The following is a 20,887-nucleotide window of genomic DNA, read 5'->3' as shown; positions in this document are numbered from 1 at the left end:
TATATTTAAACTGGAGGGCGATAGGTTCTTGATTAATAAGGGTATTAAAGGTTATGGGGAGAAGGCTGGAGAATGGGGTTGAGAGGAATAATAAAATCAGACATGGAATGGTTGAGCAGACTCAAATGGAAGTGGCTTAATTCTACTCCTATGCCTTATTGTCTTGTTTAAACAAGGAAGGTGGCATCTGGGCATGGGGGGGGGGGGGAAAACTAGAAAAGCAGGTCAACCGGGCCTTTCAAATAAGTGTAGTACTAGGATTTTATTTTCATACAGCGAGACAGACTTTATTCAGGGGATGTCCTTATCAAAGTCTACTGGAAACCCAATTAAATGTTTTCTGAATTTTTCATATTTCCCCACTGTTAGATTTTAAATAAGACTCTTGAAACTCAAAAGTTAAGCTGAAGCTTGATTTTAATCTCGGTTGCACCTCAGTTGGACCAAGGAATAGATTTGTGGGCACAACACGGAAATGTTAGAAGGGCTCAGGAAAGTTACAGAATGGATGAGAACAAAAATGGGAGGTTACATCTACTGAACCTGCTTGATATAACGTCCAATGAGAAGTGAAGCCTGACTTGTACCAATAAAATAAAAAAAAGTTTTGGGCACATACACTTAGGGGGAAAGAGCAAAAGGCTGTCAATATAAATGGAAAAAGAAAACAATAAAATCGGAATTCAGAAGAAACTTCCGATTGTGAAGAGAAAGTGATTTGTGAATGCGTGTGGGTCAGAGCTATGAAGGATAGGAGGGAGGCTTGAATAAAGTATGACTACCAGCACTATCTGCTTGTGCTTACATTCAAATGAATTCCACGCCTGTACTCTAGATTACAGCCAAAACAACTCTGTGCACGGAGTTCATTCAGAGCCAACGTTACCATTGCGAGCGATGAAGAGATGCCGCCGTGCTCCCGAGTTTTAAGAACTGCCACTTGATGAAACAGCCGCGACTGTGCTCATCAGCATTACATCATGCAAAATCTTTCGTCACGATTGCAGAGTGGGCGGCGCTGAGCAACAAACACGGAGGCTTTGATTTTGTTTTTCATTCTCGGCTTCGGACTTGTACCATGAAGGAGAAGGGAAGCAAACCAGTCGGGCTTTTTATTTGTGCATCCGTTTACGGAAACACGGCTACAAATACTAATTATAATTAAATACATTAATTACTGAAACGATAAAAGAGCTGAGGAATCTCACACTTGAAACCAGTTGTTTAGCACCGTGCACTAACATCACTTGTAAACAAACCTCCCCACTCTGGGTGTGATTTCCAGCTTCTGGACGCAGTGGGAACTGGGGAAGACCGGTGATCACCTTACCTGGGCATTCCACCTCATCATCTCCGAATCATAGTCTCTCCAGGGTCCCTCTGCAGCCCTCTGTCTCCCCAGCGCTGAACGATTGGGACCCACGGTCTCTGTGTGGGATGCTGCTCCTACAGGCTCTTCCCCCGCTTTGTCTTCCCTGCCTTTTCCATCCTGGGCGAAATTACTTCTGTCCCAGGAATGAAGCAGGCACCTACAATAATGAATGCAAGCCACGAGTTATCTAGCGCCAGTGCAATGTATCTTTAAAACGAGCGGAATAAACTGACAATTTCAGTTTGTCAACTGAGGAAGGTCGGGCGGAGAAATCCAGCCTTCAGGAACAATTTCCTAAGTCATTAAAAGGGACAAGAAAGAGGAGGCGATTAAAAATGGATGCGCTAATAACCCAATACGGATAAATCCAAAGGAATGGCAATCTGTTGTACAAATGAGTGCGGGCCCCTTCCCCGCTTCATCGAGGGTTGCCCCCTAGTTTCGGCGTTGTTCTCTCCCTCTGCCTGACGCGCCGAGTTTCTTCAAAGGCTCTTGTATATATTTTTTGCTCTCTCTCCCTCTCCCGCAGGTACAGCGATGCTCTGAAATGTTTCACCATTCACATTGCAAATTCTCGGCGTCCTCGGTTTCAGATTAAATTCGCAGAGGCTCCTTCACCTCCCTCCCCCTCTCAATCCCTCCGACCATCACATAATCTCCCTCCTCTTGCTCCTGTTTTGTTTTAACAATACAGAATAATCCCACGTCGGTTGACGCCGAACAAGCGCATCACAGTTCTCCCGTGGGGAGGGGAGTAGCAAAACGAATCAAGGCACAACCGCTCCTCTAATCCTTCAAGTAAACATTTCATCCGATGTAATGTCTTTGTTTGTACTCTCTCGCCATTAACACTATTAATAGATGTAATCTGCTACTGGCCACTCAACCTTACTAATAGATTAATGTTGTGTGTCTCTCTTGTATCTCAAATTAATACTGGGCTCTAATGGATTTAGAGGAAGATAATTCAAGTAGTCCCGATTCTAAAAACCAGGAACTGTTCACTCTCTGACTCAATAAAAATATACTTGTATGTAATTTCTCCTAGATCCAACCTCAATGTGTCCAAATATTCCTTGGGTCCCACAGTTCCAAAGCCAATCAACACTCTTCCTGTGTGGGCAAACTGTGAGTATCAGCTGCTATTAGACAATGAGGGCATCGCAGGCAGCATTGGATTTGTCTCTCCAGTCCATTAGCTATTAACCATATGTAGCCAATTCAGAAACTAGATGTGGTTAATTGCACTGTTAATGTGTAATAGCCATGTGATCTCAATAGCGGCGTCCCCATCGTGTATGCCTGTGGAGCTTAATCATGTTGTGCGCTGGTTGGTAAAATGGGAAAGCAGAGAATGTAATTGCATTCATGATCATGGTGAATGTACGATTTCCATGGTTACTGAACAGTAATGGATGCAATTTCAAATATGCACTCGGAGCATTTTAACCACATTTTATTAAGGGGATTGCTGCTGAAATTAGCCCTGTAAAAAGTATTGTCATATTTGATATTCACTTACTGGATATGGGCTTCATTGTTGAGCCCTGAATTTAGTACCCATCTTTCACTACCCTGTGTATGAGTAGTTTGCTAAGCCATTTCAGACTATAATGTTGGTCAGACTGGGTTAATGCCTCAAATTTTTAGCTCTGGAAGACATTACTGAACCAGATTAGTTTTGAACAATTCAGTCACCATTTGGAGATTGTATTGTCTTTTTATTCGGGTTTGATTTACATAAGTTGATTGATATAATTTTTCCAGTTGCCATGGCAAAGTTGGAATTCGTATCTCACTCTTTGGCTTTTTGGTGATAATTCTTTTTAACTCAAGGTTTTATTGTTTTGATCATGATCACCGGCTTGGTGAATTTTCCTTTTTTGACTTCCAGGATGGCATGGAAAGCAATTTGATGTTTAATTCTGAATTAATGGCACCACAGAATGTACCAAGTGTTTCTGGCATATTGGTTCTCAGATTGGCAGGGATGGAGTTGGGGGTGTGGGGGGCCTTTGGATATTGATTGGTGTTCATAAATGAAGCATGCAAAGTAGTTAAAGTTTATCAGCGAACAAAGAATGCTGACTCAATTTATCCTTTTAGAACACATACTGTGCTTACAAAGGGATCTCACAGAAAGCCTCCAGACCAGTCCAAAGATTTTGCTTTGGAAATATTAGGCAAGGGTTCCTTCAATGGCTGCAAACACATGGTGAAGGAGCTCCCACTGTGGTCTTATCTAGGAATTTCCAGAACTAAAGGAATGGCTAAAAATGGGTGTTCCCACACAGATGCTGTCCTAGTCCTCCTAGGTGGATGAAGATGAGAGTTTGAGGGTTGCTGCCGGATAACCGTTGGTGAGACGTTGTAGGGCAGAATTTCACAGTGAAAGCCAAGTTCATCAATAGTGGAATGAAAGAAATCAGGGAATGGCAAAAGACAAAGACTGGAGAAAACTGATGGCTGTCATTAGGTAAACAAGGTTTCAGAAAAACGTTCTAAATATCAAGTGTCCAATTTTGCAAAAATAAAAGTAAACAGCTTTGTACATAAAATGATGCAAAAGTCCCTCAAATTGTTAACATTCTCCAAAATCCTCAGCCATGAACGTGGAATTGGCAGGCAAGCAAGGCTTTGCATTTGATCTTACACCCAGACTTTATTAATACCTTTGCAATCGAAGTAACAAAATTAACACTGATGTGAACGGCTTCTCCAAGTAAAGATCAGATAAGTGTGACAGTGCCTCTAGTACAGTATTCAGCCTAGTGGGTATTGGGTATTCTAGTACTCTGCTCTGTGTTAAAAATGCATCGAAGATGCAAGCAGCATCATTGTAGACCCATCACACACTGGACATCACCTGTTCCAACTCCTTCCTTCTGGTAGGCGCTTTAGATCACTGTATGCCAGGATGAGGCTTTTCATTCCAGGACGAGGGAGATGTCCTCCTTTTTTAAAGAAAGGGGCTTCCCTTCCTCCGCCATCAACTCTGCTCTCAAACGCATCTGCCCCATTTCACGCACACCTGCTCTCACTCCATCCTCCCGCCACCCCACTAGGAATAGGGTTCCCCTGGTCCTCACCTACCACCCCATTATTCTCCGTAACTTCCGCCACCTCCAACGGGATCCCACCACTAAGCACATCTTTCCCTCCCCCCCCCCCCACCTTCTGCAGGGATCGCTCCACGCGACTCCCTTGTCCATTCGTCCCCCCCATCCCTCCTCACTGATCTCCCTCCCTCCCCCCCCCCCACCTTCTGCAGGGATCGCTCCACGCGACTCCCTTGTCCATTCGTCCCCCCCATCCCTCCTCACTGATCTCCCTCCTGGCACTTATCCTTGTAAGCGGAACAAGTGCTACACATACCTTTACACTTCCTCCCTTACCACCAGTCAGGGCCCCAGACAGTCCTTCCAGGTGAAGCGACACTTCACCTGTGAGTCGGCTGGGGTGATATACTGCGTCCGGTGCTCCCGATGTGGCCGTTTATATATTGGCGAGACCCGACGCAGACTGGGAGACCGCTTTGCTGAACACCTACTCTCTGTCCTCCAGAGAAAGCATGATCTCCCAGTGGCCACACATTTTAATTCCACATCCCATTCCCATTCTGATATGTCTATCCACGGCCTCCTCTACTGTAAAGATGAAGCCGCACTCAACTTGGAGGAACAACACCTCATAGTCCGTCTGGGTAGCCTCCAACCTGATGGCATGAACATTGACTTCTCTAACTTCCGCTAATGCCTCACCTCCCCCTCGTACCCCATCTGTTATTTATTTTTATACACACATTCTTTCTCTCTCTCTCCTTTTTCTCCCTCTGTCCCTCTCACTATACCCCTTGCCCATCCTCTGGGTTTTTCCCCCCCTCCCCCTTTTCCTTCTCCCTGGGCCTCCTGTCCCATGATCCTCTCATATCCCTTTTGCCAATCACCTGTCCAGCTCTTGGCTCCATCCCTCCCCCTCCTGTCTTCTCTTATCACTTTGGATCTCCCCTCCCCCTCCCACTTTCAAACTCTTACTAGCTGTTCCTTCAGTTAGTCCTGATGAAGGGTCTCGGCCCAAAACGTCGACTGTACCTCTTCCTAGAGATGCTGCCTGGCCTGCTGCGTTCACCAGCAACTTTGATGTGTGATGCCAGGACAAATAGGTACAAGAACAGTTTCTTTCCATATGCCATCAGTCTTATGAACACTTGAATTTTAGTCTATTATAAACCAAGTCCACCTGTACATACACAGGTATATCTCATTGTATATAGTTCACGATTATTTGCACTATTGTTTTGTTTGCTTTTTGATCCTGTACAGCAAGAGCTCAGGGAAATCGGCATCAAATTCCCTGTATGTGTCCACATACTTGGCAATAATAAAGAATTCTGATTCTGATTTATCAGCACTGAACTATACCCACAACCTCTGTACTCACTTTCAGGGACTCTTCATCTCATGTTCTTGATATTTATTGCTTATTTATTTATGTATTTGAACAAGTTTGGTGTCTTTTGCACATTAATTGTTTGTCCTGTTGGGGACAGTCTTTCATTGGTTCTGTTGGATTCTTGTATTTACTGTGAATGCCTGCAGGAAAACAAACCTCAGGGTTGCATTTGGTGACGTGCATGTACATTGATAATAAATTTACTTCGAACCTTGAGCATGGAAGTATGTTGATATGTACAATGTAGTTTGAATCAGAGCTGTCTTCATTTGGAAAGTGGCTGGTCATAATCGAGCAATTTTAGTAAGATTAGATTGGTATGGATTTTAACATTGTTCATTCAGAGTGATGCATTTTCCACTGTACCTTTTACCACAAGCGAGGTTTTGTGGTGCTATTCATACCTCTGAGCTCACAGCTTTTGGTTTGAATGTCATTTAGGGTCTAGTTATTCCAATCTCTGAGCACTAGGTTGCCTTTCATGTGTCTGATAGCAATGGAATGCACTCCTTCCTCTCCAATTACGGACTCCATAAACAGGAAATCTGAGTTTGAGTCTCAGAATAACATGTTGACTTTCAGTAAGGTACTGGTTTCAATGGGCGTTCAATGGTAATTCCCATTACATCTGGCAGATCTTCCTGATAACTGGGCTCAGGGTAGGGAAATAAGTCCAGTAATCCAGATACATGAAGAGGGCCTTAATACAGGAAGAAAACTGGGTACACATAGGGGAAGAAATGGGTCACCTCACAAGGCAGCTTGACAGGGACGTGGCAGTAAAGACCTTACATTGAGCTCTGGTCCAACATTCCCTCTAAGTTTGTTTTACAGCTGCATGGACCAACCATTGCTCTGAGCAGGAAATTTTTACAAGGCCTGAAAACTGCACGGCACTTTATATTAACATTATACAAAAGGAAACTTCAACTGTGCAGCAACAAGGGCTATGTGCGCGGGAGCGTTTCGGTTACTGAGCGACGGTAGGGGGAGCAGTGCTCTGATCAGTCATGTTTGTGGCATTTCAGGATCATATTAGTATTTAACTTGGCAGCTTAGCTCATTAATGTTGACAAAGCCTTACCCAAACCTGGTAAGACCAGAAGCCAGTGCAAATGGCACTGAATATTAGTAATAGTCAGCATATCAGACAACATGTACGGAGAAACAACAGCCAATCCACACACTGATAACTATTTATCAAAGCCCCAGATTTAGTTCAAAGTTTAAAGTACATTTATTATCAAAAGTATGTATCAATTATAAAAGCTTGAGATTTGTTTGCTTACAGGCAGCCACAAAACAAGAAACCTGAAAGAACCCAATTTAAACAAAGACCAACACCCAATGTGTAGAGAGAGAAAAAAAAACCAAATCATGCAAACAATAAAAGCAAGCAGCAACATTCAGAATGAAATTGAGTCCCTTGCCCCGAAGCAGGCCCACAGCCTCAGCCTCAGTTCATTACACAGCGGAGCCAATCAGTGCCAAGCTCGCAGACGCTAAGCCCAGAGCAGCGGGAGCAGGGCACAGCCTCAGTGCCAAGGACAGCAGGGTAAGCATCGCGGAGCAGAACTGGCCCCGAAGAGCTCTTGCCTCTAGTCCTGATATTCATATCTCTGAAATGGGGCTCGAACTTTGACCTTGGGAGTGAGCGTCCCAGCTGACAGCTTTCTGTGCAGGTATCACCACTAAGGGCAAGGAAGGGTAGGCAATACATCTCGACATGTTTGTAGTGGACGTATTCTGAGAATGTTTTCAAAAACATTGAAGGCAATGATAGTTTTCTGTTTGTATTATAAACACACATAAGCCCTTATCACATCAGGGATTAATAACCTCTTGATTTTACTTAACCTTGTTAACCAAATACCTTATCTACCTTACACACTCCATTTCCCATGATTGAAGTCTGCATGCAGGGGCAGGACATGGACAGTCACGATGTCTTCAATCAAACTGAATAGTCGGCAATGTAGGTCAAATGTAAACAGACTTCTTAATAATTTATTCTTTCCATCAGACATTGCTCAGAAATCTCCAGGAACAGTCAGCGACCCCTGATACTGCTTTGTTCACGTTGGCGTTTGCATCTGGCAAGGAGATGACATGGAAATGTGTCACAACCCTTTTAGCCGTCTGTCACCATGGCAACAAAGGACTGTAGCTGCACCACGCTGGGAGGGGGGGTTGGCAAAAGGGAGAATTATTGTTGCTTTTCCAGGCATAATGCTTGCAGCTCATTGCACACCAGGGATCTTCGTCAGGCCCTTCTGGGGCATCCCCAGTAATGAACTCCTCCAGGGAATAAGCACTGTGGGGAACCTGGGAAATAAAACTGAAGGTCGCTTTGTAACAAGGTAATGGCACAAGAACAGATTCTTTCATCTCTATGAAGAAAATGGATACTGGTAATCGGGAAATAACAACAAATAACTGGAAGTACACAGCAGGTCTGTCAACAGTTAAGGCAGCTTTGAATATCAGATCACTGACCTGTTTCAGAATTGAATCTGTTTGTGATATTTTTCTTCTCAGAGTGCACATTTTCAAATCATACAGACCAGAAGCTTTAGTCCAGCACTGCCATAACACTCCTATGTTAGAACAAGAGCTATACCTTCGCTGGATGCACCACACTTCGGGTTATCTGTTTATTTTGAAGACCAGCATTTAATTCTTCTCCCTGAACAGAGCGGCATATTGGGGATTTCAGAGAATAGCTATCATTGTTGTGGGTCTTTAATCTCACAGGAGGGCAGCCTTCCTTCCCCAAAGATCGCATGTGAACCTGATGAGACTTTTAACACAATCCAGCAGTTGCCTACGTTTAGATTTATGTAATTAAATTAGAATTGAACCCATGGTTCAAAAGCCATAACACCAAAGCCCTGACGCACCAGTCCAATGCCCCAACAATTCACTAGTCACTTGTGCTCAAGTGCTCTAGAAATGCAAATTCCTGTTTACAATTTCTCTGAAAGACCCTTAAATTGATGGCTGCTCCTGATCGCCATCCTGTGTTTTTTTTTAAATTAAAAACTGCTTGTTTCTCTCCAAAAAGGGAAATGGTATCAAGTGGTGATGATCAGTGTGGGTGAATCATGAGCTAATCCTTTCTGTCAAGTTCTGAGAATAAGGAAAAAATTATTTAGGTAGGATACAACAGAACAGATGGCAGTCAAGGAGCACCAAATATTCAGAGGAGAATGACCACAAATATATCATAAATATAAACACAAGAGGTTCTGCAGATGCTGCAAATCCAGAGCAACACACAAAATGCTGGAGGACCTCAGCAGGTCAGGCAGTATCTGTGGAGAGGAATAAACAGTCGATATTTCTAATAAAGGATCTCAGCCCAAAATGTCATCTGTTTATTCCCCTCCATAGATGCTGCATGACCAGCTGAGTTCCTATACCATAAATACAAGAGATTCTGCAGCTACTGATTCCCTCCATAGATGGTATCTGACTTCCTGAGTTCCCTGGCATTTTGTGTGTGTTACATGTAAGTACCATTACCGAAAACCAGGAGGTGAAGAATGCCTGGGACTGGAATAGAAGAGAGCTAACTGTTCAACACAGAAAGAATCCTACAGCAGGAGCATAAAACCTTGGAAATATTTATACAATTTCGATTGATGACCTTTCAATGCTGCTTTCCTCTGACACTGCCAATTTGCTCTGTATTTACTGCCTATCTAATCTAATTTCATATTTGAAATGTTGGCACAGGCTGCAAAGCCACATTCCTTGAATGAATATAAAAATATCCACATAGTTTTACTTTTGTTTAAAATAAATATTTTTTTTAGGGTTTGAAAATAGAGTATGGGGCATAAACAAAAAAGGAATTATCTTTATAATGTATCTAGACAAAGTGCCTTACAACCAACACTGTGTGCAGTAGCAATGTAGCACATAAAACTGCTAATTTCCCCATAGGCGGGTCCTATGTATGGTAATAGACAGACAATCTGTTGTTTGAGTGATATATATTAAGGCATCTGGAATGACTTCCTGCTTTTCTTTGAAATAGCAGCCTAGATTTCAACATTTTTACAGCCATCCAGAAGCTGGTACTGACACAAGACCCTGACTTGTACACAAGATATTCTGACTCCAAAGTGAGTATTGCCAACTATTGACGTTTTGACTGCATTATATCATGATCTGCAGACACATTCACTGTTCTGTGTAAACAACTACCCGCACAATTAGAGGGTTAAAGAAATCTCTGGCTCTCATTCTGCAGGCAGCTCACTGTGCAAAGAAAAATGATCAAATGAAAACTCTTCCATCTCTTGTACCACATTAACTCTATAAAACATTCAATAACAAGTCTCTCTCATACTACTTGGTCCCAGTTTACATTTTTACACCTCTTATTCCCATTCTTATCTTTCACTCCGTTCAGTTCCATGCTTGGCAGCACTAAAGGGCTTAATTGTGTCCGATGTTCATCACTTATTCCCCTTTACTATACTCTCTATTGAGTTCCACACAATCCAGTATGACAGCCTATCATTTAACATAGCTGTTGATAGCCATTCAAAGCCCCAGATTTAATGCTTCATTTCAGGCTTTTCTAGGTGCTGCCATCATCTGGCCTAATACAGAACTGGCAACTGGGTGTAAAGGAATTCAGGGTGAGGCTACTTATCTGAATCAGAAACCTGCTCTAAAGTTAAACTTAGCCCCTTCACACCCTAAATCTACACCCTCTAGTAATTAGGATTTCTACCTTTGGAAAAATACTCTATCTAAATTATCTATGACTCTCATAATTTTATGGGCTTCTATCAGGTTGCTCCTCTGCATCCAATGCTCCAGAAAAAAAAATCCAAGTTTGTCCAAACTCTATTCAGAGACAATACTCTCTAATCCAGGCAACATCCTGGTGAACCTCTTCTGTGCTCTCTCTGAGCCTTCACATCCTTCCTGCAACTTGAATTCCCTGCTTTCATGCTCAACGTTCCGACCACTGAGAGCAAGTATGTTGAACACCTTCTTCACCACTCTACCCACTTGTCTTGCCACTTTCAGGGAGCTATAGACTTGCACCCCAAGATTTCTCTGTGCATCAATACCACCAAGAGTCCTGCATTATACTGTAAACGTTTTGAAATCCCTTGTGCCTCCCAACAAATATGAAGGCTCATATTACTTCAACTCAGCTTTCCATAATCAAATTTTGAGGATTACTTTGTTTTTGCCTACAAATCTACCCTAAAATATGTGGATATCCTGTGCTGGTTATTCTTCATCAGAATCAACCCTAAAATGTCTGATTAGTTCAAACTCACGTCTTCTTGCCTTGCTCTGTCAGTATAGTTTATAATGTTTCTTTGATGAAGTATTAATATATAGCATTTGGCATTGTATTGCTTAAGCTGGTGTGTGAGCTGTATGTGTTCTGGAATGCGAACCTGGAGCAGAACGTTGAGAGAAATAATAATTTCTGCATGATGCCATTCTATCTCATTCAACAGATAATAACATTAATCTATAATTCAGAAAATCATACACATTTATTAATTTACCAACTAAAATACAACTGTGAATAAGTATTGAGCAATTCGAAGTTCAGCATTAAAGCATATTACAAGGTCGGTCTAGGCATACAGCTTCTTTATATTCATCACTGAGTCTTTCCAGCCTTGCGCCCATCGCTGGGCATTAATTAGCAGCCCATTTGTCTCCTGTTCTATCTGTGACATCTCCTGTAGAAAATATTGCTTGTATTTCTGTTGAAAGGAGGAATTCAATAATTACATCAAATGAAAACTCTGGAGTTAGGATTAGAGAGCACACATTATGAACATGCAGTGGGTGTGCATGGGCAGAGTGTGTGGGATAAAACAATAATCTCAAATCAAGTGCATTACAAATTGGAAACAAGAGAAAATCTGCAGATGCTGGAAATCAAGCAACACACACAAAATGCTGGAGGAAATCAGCAGGTCAGGCAGCATCTACGGAAAAGAGTAAAGAGTCAACGTTTCAGGTCGAGACCCTTCCTCAGGACACATTACAAACTGGGGGTGGTTTGGTGCTAATAATAGACAGGAAGCACTGAGTTTCTTGAACAAGAAGTAACTATATTGTAATTGGAATCATCTAATTGGAATCTGTTGTATCCACACAGATCAGTAGCCATGGACATAGGAGCTGGACAATTTGTCTCACTGACTTACATTGTCAGTTTTACTCCACAAGACCATAAGAGTTCAGTTTCTTCAACTGGCAAATTACGACAGTGGTGATGAGAAAGCATTATAACATCCCTGCTTAACGATGGGGGTCACTGATCTTTAATGGAGATATGAATTACCATTTTCTGAAAGCCATAGATTGTGTAACTGATTCATGTGCCAAGAAATATACAAGATCAATAAAAAGTTAACGACTAACCAGATACGCAGCGTCTCTTGCCTCTATCATAGCCAAATGAGCCAGAGCTGTCTTAGCAGTTGTTACAGCTGCAGTTTCTGTAGACAAAGTTCCTGCTGGTGCAGATTCAATTTGTAGAAGTTCATTGGCTGGAATCCCTGGCCAGCTCCTTCATGAGGGAATAAAGAAATGAAATGGTACTCAATCACAATGTTCACTATCAATCTCAAGCAGGTACAGTTTGAGAAGAAAATACTCTGAGGAATGTGGATCTTGGACAGAACAGAGAACATTGGAGGGAACATAAAATCAATGCACTGCCTCAAAGTTATCCATTAAGTTACCCCTTTTGGGTTAAGTTGCCACTGTGTGGAATAGTAAGCCATAATGCACACAACATCATGGGTAACAAATAAAGCTGCAGATGCTGGGATCTGAAATAAAAGCTAAAATGCTGGTAGAATTCAGGCAGACAAGCAGCACTAGTGAACATCCTGGGATGAGCTTGTAGTGAGCTGACTGGGACTGACGGGGTAGCACTCAGGTTTTCCTCTTACTAGAGTGACCACACTTCAAAAGGACTTATGGAATGTAAGTGGGAGACCTCCCTTTCTTTTTACAATGGTTCTGCTGTAAGGGATGATAGAGTGAAGATAGTGGGGGTGGAAATCACAAGTATTTCTGATTTCCCATGTTGCTTCATGACGTGTAACTGTACTTGTTGGACTAAAATGTCAAAGTTCCTTCTATGGACCAGTTGTGATGAGAGGCCTAGGCGAGGATGGATGGACCCTAGTGCTGGAGTATCTGAGTCTAGAATCGGGACACGATGTGGACTGAGACAAGAACAGGGTTCTAAACTAGATGCTAAACGAGAGCCCAAGGTAGAGCTGATGACTGAGCACTGAACCTCAGTTCAAGTGCTCTTTAAATATTAAAATCCAGGCCACCAATCAGCAGGGCTGACCTGAGTCTTTAAAAAGGCCACACCAGCTAGCCATATTCCAGTGAGTCAGAGCATCTAAACCCTGCAAGGTGGTGCATTCGAGTGCGTATCGTAACACCAGTAGTCCATTGGCTTTAAACCTCTGTGTAATAATGGCTCTTGGGTCCATCAGCAGGAAGGCTACTTCAGCTGAGGTGAAAAAGTGATTTGGGCAAGCTGCAGAAATATGGTTTCCACATTCTTGTTTTCTTTTTGTCCCCGTGCTGCTTTGGTCTAACAATACACAGATATACTGTGTATTGGATCTTGTTGCTTTGGTCTAGTAACACTACCCCAACACTGGGGTTTCTTCACTTCTTCACTTACCCCACCACTGGGGTTTTGGAGGTAACGGAGGTGCTCTTGGTACAATAGGGGTAAGTTTTCCAGCAGTGCAAAACATTGCCTGATCCTATGCTTCAAACACAGATGAGCTACCTATGGTTGTTCATTCATTGGTCTTGCGATATTGGGTAAGGGGCAACAACACGTGTATGTAATCAGGAAACCCTCCCTGAAAATGTCCGCTGACCCAGCGGTCAAGAACTGGTGGGACAGTGCTGTTTCTAAAGGGCAAGATACTAGTGTACAATCTCAGATGTCTGAGATATTGGATGTGTAAAGGAAAACAATGAATATATGGTGGTGTGGAACAGACACGTCCTGTTCTGACAGCATGATTCAAATCCAGGCAGAATCCATCCACCACTGCTAAATTATGTTTGTGAAAATTGGGTGAGAATGTTTCTAATGGGTGTTAGTTGAATAGCAGTGCCAAATCAATCAACTCTGGTCCAAGTGGGGCCAGAGTGCATGTCAGCATTTTGCAGATCAGTAGAATGCTGCTATGGGAACTGGTACAGAAAGGGCAAATCAGGCCGGACTGAACATAATTGGAGTGAAGTGTAATGCTACTTCTTAACTTTCCCATGAGCAAGTCCAGCACAATTTAATCATGATCTATAGCACACAGATACTATGCTTTTCTGTTAAATTTTCTCTCTCCCTCTGGGGTACAGTTTGACATCAGTACTACCATGCCTCAGCAACAGTTTTAGGAGAGGTGAACTATGAGGATCACCAAATGCTCAATTGCAGGGAACAGGCTATATATATTAGTTAATTTAAATAGGTAGTGCAAAAATAGAAAGAAAAAATAGTGAGGTAGTGTCCATGGGTTCAATATCCATTCAGAAATCTGATGGGAGAGGGGAAGAAGCTGTTCTTGGATCATCTCAACTGAAATCAAAATGCAATCTTCATAGTTATAAGTTAACACCTATGCCATTGTCATGTGCTTTGTTGCTATAGATTCCAAAGAGCTTTATTTTATATATGAGTGCAGAAATTCCTCTCAGCTGAAAAATGTAACTCATAAGTATTACTCATCTGAATTTCTCATAATATAGCATCTTACTGTCAGTCTGTTGATCATCATGAAAACCCTCTTATGCATATATTAAATGTGACATATGTGCATGATGAAACTACTGCGATGTGCTTTCAACACTTCCTCTATGTGTAATACCTTACTTCACAATCAAGGCTGGATATTCAGATCACAAGTTTTAAACAATGATGATAATTAGAAATTCTAGCCAGTCCTGTCCCATCTGGTTCGCACAGGAAAACTGAGGCTTGAAGTCGAAAACACAGGCTGGCGAGATTTCAGGCAAGATTTGGAAATGACAAGATAAAGCAGTTTGCTTCATGTAATTCTGAACTGATCACCTGCCACCTCGATCCTCTAGGTCAGAATGCCCGCAGTAATTTTCCTTCTCTTGTAATCGAGGCCCAGCTGGCTTCTGTAGAGTCAAAGTGTAGGCCTTTTCATTTGCTTTGGTCAGATCTATAGAGCAAGAGAGAGTTCTTGAGTTATTTTGTGACTAACGTTTCTGGTGCTGTGGCTCATGTCTGTTATAAGCAGCTAGAATTACAAGCACTGTAATCAGTGTTTAACTGTCTCGCAGATGAATGGTCTTACAAAAACAATGGCGTTACAAATAACTGAAATGACACCAAGTAGAGGAATTACACCTCAAGGTCCTAGTCCTTTTCAGAGGAAACACAAGATACAGGATCGGGTGGGCACCTATCTCCTCAAGGCTGCATCACAATTCAATATGATCATTACTGAACTACCTTAAGCACAACTCCTATGTCAGCATTCTACAGTCCTCAATTCCAAGTTCTTTAAAAAGTTCAGTTACCTCCTCTTTAAACACCGCATATAAATTAGCCTTCACAGACCTCTGGGCTAAAGGATTCCAGGAATTCACCATCCTCTGCATAAAGAAAAATGTACCTCAGTTTTTAATGAGTGCCCACTATTTTGTAACTATGTTCCCTCATTAAGAATCCTCTGCTAGTGTAAATATCTTTGTGTCTACCCTGTTATTACCTGTAGGATTTTATATTTCAGTAACTTCAACCTTTATTCTCCCAAACTTTGAGAAACACAAGTGTAACATTTTTAAAAACGCAAACAACAGGAATTCTGCAGATGCTGGAAATTCAAGCAACACACATAAAAGTTGCTGGTGAACGCAGCAGGCCAGGCAGCATCTGTAGGAAGAGGTGCAGTCGACGTTTCGGGCCAAGACCCTTCGTCAGGACTAACTGAAGGAAGAGCTAGTAAGAGATTTGAAAGTTGGAGGGGGAGGGGGAGATCCAAAATGATAGGAGAAGACAGGAGGGGGAGGGATAGAGCCAAGAGCTGGACAGGTGATTGGCAAAAGGGATATGAGAGGGTCATGGGACAGGAGGTAGGGGAAGAAAGACAACGGGCGGTGGGGAGGACCCAGAGGATGGGCAAGGGGTATATTCAGAGGGACAGAGGGAGAAAAAGGAGAGTGAGAGAAAGAATGTGTGTATAAAAATAAGTAACAGATGGGGTACGAGGGGGAGGTGGGGCATCAGCGGAAGTTAGAGAAGTTGATGTTCATGCCATCAGGTTGGAGGCTACCCAGACGGAATATAAGGTGTTGTTCCTTCAACCTGAGTGTGGCTTCATCTTTACAGTAGAGGAGGCCATGGATAGACATGTCAGAGTAGGAATGGGATGTGGAATTAAAATGTGTGGCCACTGTAACATTTTTAGCCACTTGTCTCTGGGACTCTTGAAATGAATTAGACTGAATAAAGAAGAACTAATACATGATCACATGTTTACCAGGAGTTTGGACATCATCAATGGTGAGGAAGTTGTCAAATTCCAGGAGGAGCTGTTCAGAGAGGCAGGAGAGCTCAGACACGAAGTTCTTGGCATGTTCATATAAACATTGCTGTGAAAACATCAGAAGATTCTTTCAGTTAATAACAAAGCAGTAGGCACAATAGAAGACAGGCAAGGGGACTAGATCTTAAATATTCAGTACAACTTGTAGAGACCTGCTGAAGTGATATTTGAACTCACATGCAAAGTTTTCACCTGTAAGGTGGTTTATCCTCTGGAAGGAATAAAACCCACTCTTACTATTTTGAATGTCATCAAAGTAGTGTGCAGTACATGGCACTGAAGACATGAAGAACCACAAACTCACTTATGTGTTGTCAATGAGTTGGTGATTCATTATCAACTGTTGTGTAGTATTGATTAAGATGTGCTCAATTACGTTTAAGGAACTTCAAGGAGTGACTACACTTAGGTCCCCATATCTGTGGTAACATGCATACATTGTCTCAAATTTATTAATACTTGTTAAAAGTGGTGTTCAGTTGGTTGGTGGAGAGGGACAGAATTATCACTGGATGTGGCATCATAAAGGGAAAAGAGTCAACAAGGATTTTCATTCCTGCTCACTGTCCAGTGGCCCAAAGATGAAGGATTGTGAGCAGATGGCTGACAAAGACTGAACCAGGCTTGGCACTGATGTTCTCCATTGTTGGACAAACCATCGATATCCCTTTGTTTTGGCCCTCATGTCCATGGGAAAGGCAGGCGATGTTGTACTTTATACTGGTAATTTACTATATATAGCATACTCTTTTAAAGGAGTTGAGGCTGGGTGGCAGAGGAAAAAATAGGAAAGAAATGCCTTAAATTTATGGCAAACTTGGAGTTTCTCCTGATTAGCTAGCATTAGATCACCCTTATTAAAGACTGAAGCAAAGATTTGTTTCAAGTGTTGATATATATTTATACACACACACACACATGCATAGACAATGTATGTATGTGTGTGTATATAATATATATACAAACACATACCTACACATGCACACACAGTGGCCACTTTATTAGACACACCTACTTGTTAACGCAAATAATCTTATCAGTCAGTTATGTGGCAGCAAGTCAATACATAAAATCATGAAGAGCTTCTCTGAGCGTTAACACATCAAGACTTCTTCCCCAGGGTCTCACCAGTTTGACTAATTTCCATCCATCCTTTCTGAGTAATTACATTTTCTATCAACTGCATCATGTACCAACTGTGTGGAACTCACATCTTTGTAACCTGCTCCTCTTTTCTTTCAAAGACCACTTCCCTTTAACCAGGTTTACAGAACCCTCTCATCATAGCAAATGATTCTTACAAGAAGTCAATTCCATATCTGCCAATAGCCCTCCGCTACTTCACCCAAGCTGCTATGTCAGAGAGTGCTGGTAGGCTGTTCAATGTGACAACCATTATTATTTATCCCCCCCCCCCCAAGGGTGATTCGATTCCTACAAAGCAACAAGGAAAGTTACCTTTCTAGATCTCCCATCCAAGGTGCAGAGAGAAAAAAAAACAAATTATGCAAAGCTGCCTGTAAGGAGACGAATCTCAAGGTTGTATAAAGTGTCCATATGTACTTTGAACTTTTAACTTTAAAAACTGAGTAAATGATTTGAAAAATGCTAATAGCCCATTGTTTTGGCAAAATTCAATTATCTCCTTGCCTTCAGGCTTTCTGCATTGCTAATGATCTCTGTGGACTCAATATCTTGTCGTTCTTCCTCCTCTTTGCACAGACTGTTGAGCACCTCAAGGTTGTTGGGATGACCTAAAACTGGCCGTAGCCTGTGTTTATTTCCAGCCTAATGAAAAAAAAGTAGAATAAGACAAGATCAACATGATATGCACACATGGCATGGCTGATTAGGCAGTCTACGATGCAATGTAGTTTATGTGTTAACCTCTATTTTTGTGACACTGGGGAAAATAGATTTTGATCTTACTAAATTAAGAGCATACATAATGAAATAAAAAAATAAGAAAGTCAAAGATCATGATGAAAACATCCTAATCACTTCCCTTCTCACAACTATATCACCTCAGGTCAAACATCTTGGGAATGTTGTGTGCGTTTTCAATTTGGAGAGTTAAGAATTCATAATTAAAGCAGGCCAGGCAGCATCTCTAGGAAGAGGTACAGGACTGACGAAGGGTCTCGGCCTGAAACGTCGACTGTACCTCTTCCTAGAGATGCTGCCTGCCCTGCTGCATTCACCAGCAACTTTGATGTGTGTTGCTTGAATTTACAGCATCTGCAGAATTCCTGTTGTTTGAATTCATAATTAAACTTTGTTTTCTGAATACAAGTAAGGCGGCGATGGACTTCCACAAAATAAAATATGACTTTGTTACTGCTCCAGCATCTCAGGATTTCCACCGAGAAATACACCCAGTGGCCACTTCATTAAGTATACTTGTACACCTGGTCATTAATGCAAATATCTAATCAGCCAATCATGTGGTAGCAACTCAACGCACAAAAGCATACAGACACAGTTAAGATATTCAGTTATTATTCAGACCAAACATCAGAATGGAGAAGAAATGTGATCTCATTGACTTTGACTATGGAATGATTATTTGTGCCAGTCCGAGTGGTTTGAGTATCTCAGAAATTGCTGATCTCTTGGTATTTTTACACAGAACAACCTCTAGAGCTTACAGAGAATGGTACAAAAAACATTCAGTGAGCAGCAGTTCTGTGGTCAAAAACACCTTGTTAATGAGAGAGGTCAGAGTAGAATAGTCAGCTAACAGGAAGGCGACAGTAACTCAAATAACCAAATACTACACCAGTGGTGTGCAGAACAGCATCTCTGAATGCACAAGACGTCGAACCTTGAAATGTATAGACTACAGCAGCAGAAGACCACACTAGATTCTTCCTGAGAAGAATCTTTACTTCCTGAAGAAACTAAAGAAATTTGGCCTGTCCCCTAAAACCCTCACTAATTTTTATAGATGCACTGTAGAAAGCATTCTTCTAGGCTGCATCGCCACCTGGTATGGAAGTTGTTCTGTCCAAGACCAGAAGGAGCTGCAGAAGATCGTGAACACGGCGCAGCACATCACACAAACCAATTTTCCATCCGTGGACTCACTTTACACCGCACGCTGTTGGAGCAGTGCTGCCAGGGTAATCAAGGACACAACCCACCCAGCCAACACACATTTCGTCCCTCTTTCCTCCGGGAGAAGGCTCAGGAGCTTGAAGGCTCGTACGGCCAGATTTGGGAACAGCTTCTTTCCAACTGTGATAAGACTGCTGAATGGATCCTGACCTGGATCTGGGCCATACCCTCCAAATATCCGGACCTGCCTCTCGGTTTTTTTGCACCACCTTACTTTCCATTTTTCTATTTTCTATTTATGATTTATAATTTAAATTTTTAATATTTACTATCGATTTGTAATCCAGGGAGCGGGAAGCGCAGAATCAAATATCGCTGTGATGATTGTACGTTCTAGTATCAATTGTTTGGCGACAATAAAGTATAAAGTATAGATTCTACAACTCTACCTAATGAATTGGCCACTGAGTTTATTCCTACATGGAAATAAGTGACTTCGACAACATCAATAATGTGTAATTACACTATCACTTGGATGGCCAAGAAGGCAGAATTAACTACAAAAGACTTAATCAAATGGAACGGATGTTTATGAAAATAAGTTATTAATGAAACAGGTTTCAATGATTTACTTAACCATAAATTTGGAAGAAACTTACCTTTGATGTAAAGCTCTGCTAATATAAAATACAAATAGACTATTTGCAGAAGATTCAGAAACACAACACATCATGAAATCTTATCGAAAACAAATATCTTTGATGTAGAAAGATTAAGGCGAGACCAAAGAGCATGGTTGACAACAGTTAGCTGAAAAAAATGGTAAAGCAACTCTGCATGCAATTAAGTTGATCTCTGATGTATAATGGTAAATGCTATTCTGTACACTGTAATGCCAGACAATCTGATGTGGGAATCTTGTTGAGCTGAGCCTTGGAAAGGAGGTTGACCAGCAGCTGATCCATTACACTTATTGTTACATTCCACCACTCATTATCATCTTCTGTCATCATACACATTCTGTCCCTATCCCACTTATCATGACTCCCCCACCCTGATGCCCATCTTTTTGCCCCATCATCATCACTGCACACTTTCTATCCATGGTCCCCTCTACAGCTGGCATCACACAACACTGTAGCTCCACCACCTCCTGTCCTTTCCTCACCACTCCGTCACTCATCACTACTTATCTCCTCGATACCAGACTCCCTATCAGCTGCACTCTTTCTATAGCTACTCCTTGTTACATATCCTTCTAACACAGCCTGCAAAAACCTGGACACATTGTGCAATGTCTCAATATTTTTTTATTTGACACATTCCTACCTTGCCACTCTCCAGCTGCTGTTGTTTTTTGCTGAATGTGGAGAATTTCTCAGCCATT

General features: G+C 41.9%; 2 protein-coding genes and 1 long non-coding RNA gene across 6 annotated transcripts in view; 1 reads left to right on the top strand and 2 right to left on the bottom strand.

Moving 5' to 3' along the window:
* The window catches only part of LOC140186225 (ral guanine nucleotide dissociation stimulator-like), a 155,614-nt gene extending 153,636 nt beyond the window's left edge, over window positions 1–1,978 (bottom strand). The window contains exon 1 of the mRNA XM_072240223.1: window positions 1,331–1,978. Coding sequence (XP_072096324.1) covers window positions 1,331–1,351 — 21 coding nt within the window. The 5' untranslated portion in view covers window positions 1,352–1,978. The remainder of the gene's footprint in view (window positions 1–1,330) is intronic.
* Window positions 1,979–2,426: 448 nt separating this feature from the next.
* On the top strand, window positions 2,427–12,171 carry LOC140186222 (uncharacterized). Its single transcript, XR_011882813.1, has 3 exons — window positions 2,427–2,500; window positions 9,867–9,954; window positions 11,976–12,171. It is a non-coding gene; the product is annotated as an uncharacterized lncRNA (long non-coding RNA).
* The window catches only part of ccdc180 (coiled-coil domain containing 180), an 81,517-nt gene continuing 71,969 nt past the window's right edge, over window positions 11,340–20,887 (bottom strand). For all 4 annotated transcript variants that reach the window (XM_072240212.1, XM_072240214.1, XM_072240213.1 and 1 more), the window contains 6 exons: window positions 20,830–20,887; window positions 18,094–18,231; window positions 16,378–16,489; window positions 14,937–15,054; window positions 12,242–12,389; window positions 11,340–11,574 (listed from right to left, as the gene is read on the bottom strand). The exon at window positions 20,830–20,887 is cut by the window's right edge and continues 103 nt beyond it. In XM_072240212.1, the coding sequence (XP_072096313.1) occupies window positions 11,443–11,574; window positions 12,242–12,389; window positions 14,937–15,054; window positions 16,378–16,489; window positions 18,094–18,231; window positions 20,830–20,887 (706 nt within the window). In that variant the 3' untranslated portion in view covers window positions 11,340–11,442. The remainder of the gene's footprint in view (window positions 11,575–12,241; window positions 12,390–14,936; window positions 15,055–16,377; window positions 16,490–18,093; window positions 18,232–20,829) is intronic.

Source organism: Mobula birostris, chromosome 22 (assembly GCF_030028105.1).
Source record: "Mobula birostris isolate sMobBir1 chromosome 22, sMobBir1.hap1, whole genome shotgun sequence".
NCBI classification, from domain to species: Eukaryota; Metazoa; Chordata; class Chondrichthyes; order Myliobatiformes; family Myliobatidae; genus Mobula; species Mobula birostris.
The sequence above is the reverse complement of the archived record's forward strand: the minus strand, read 5'-3'. Positions and strand labels throughout refer to the sequence as shown.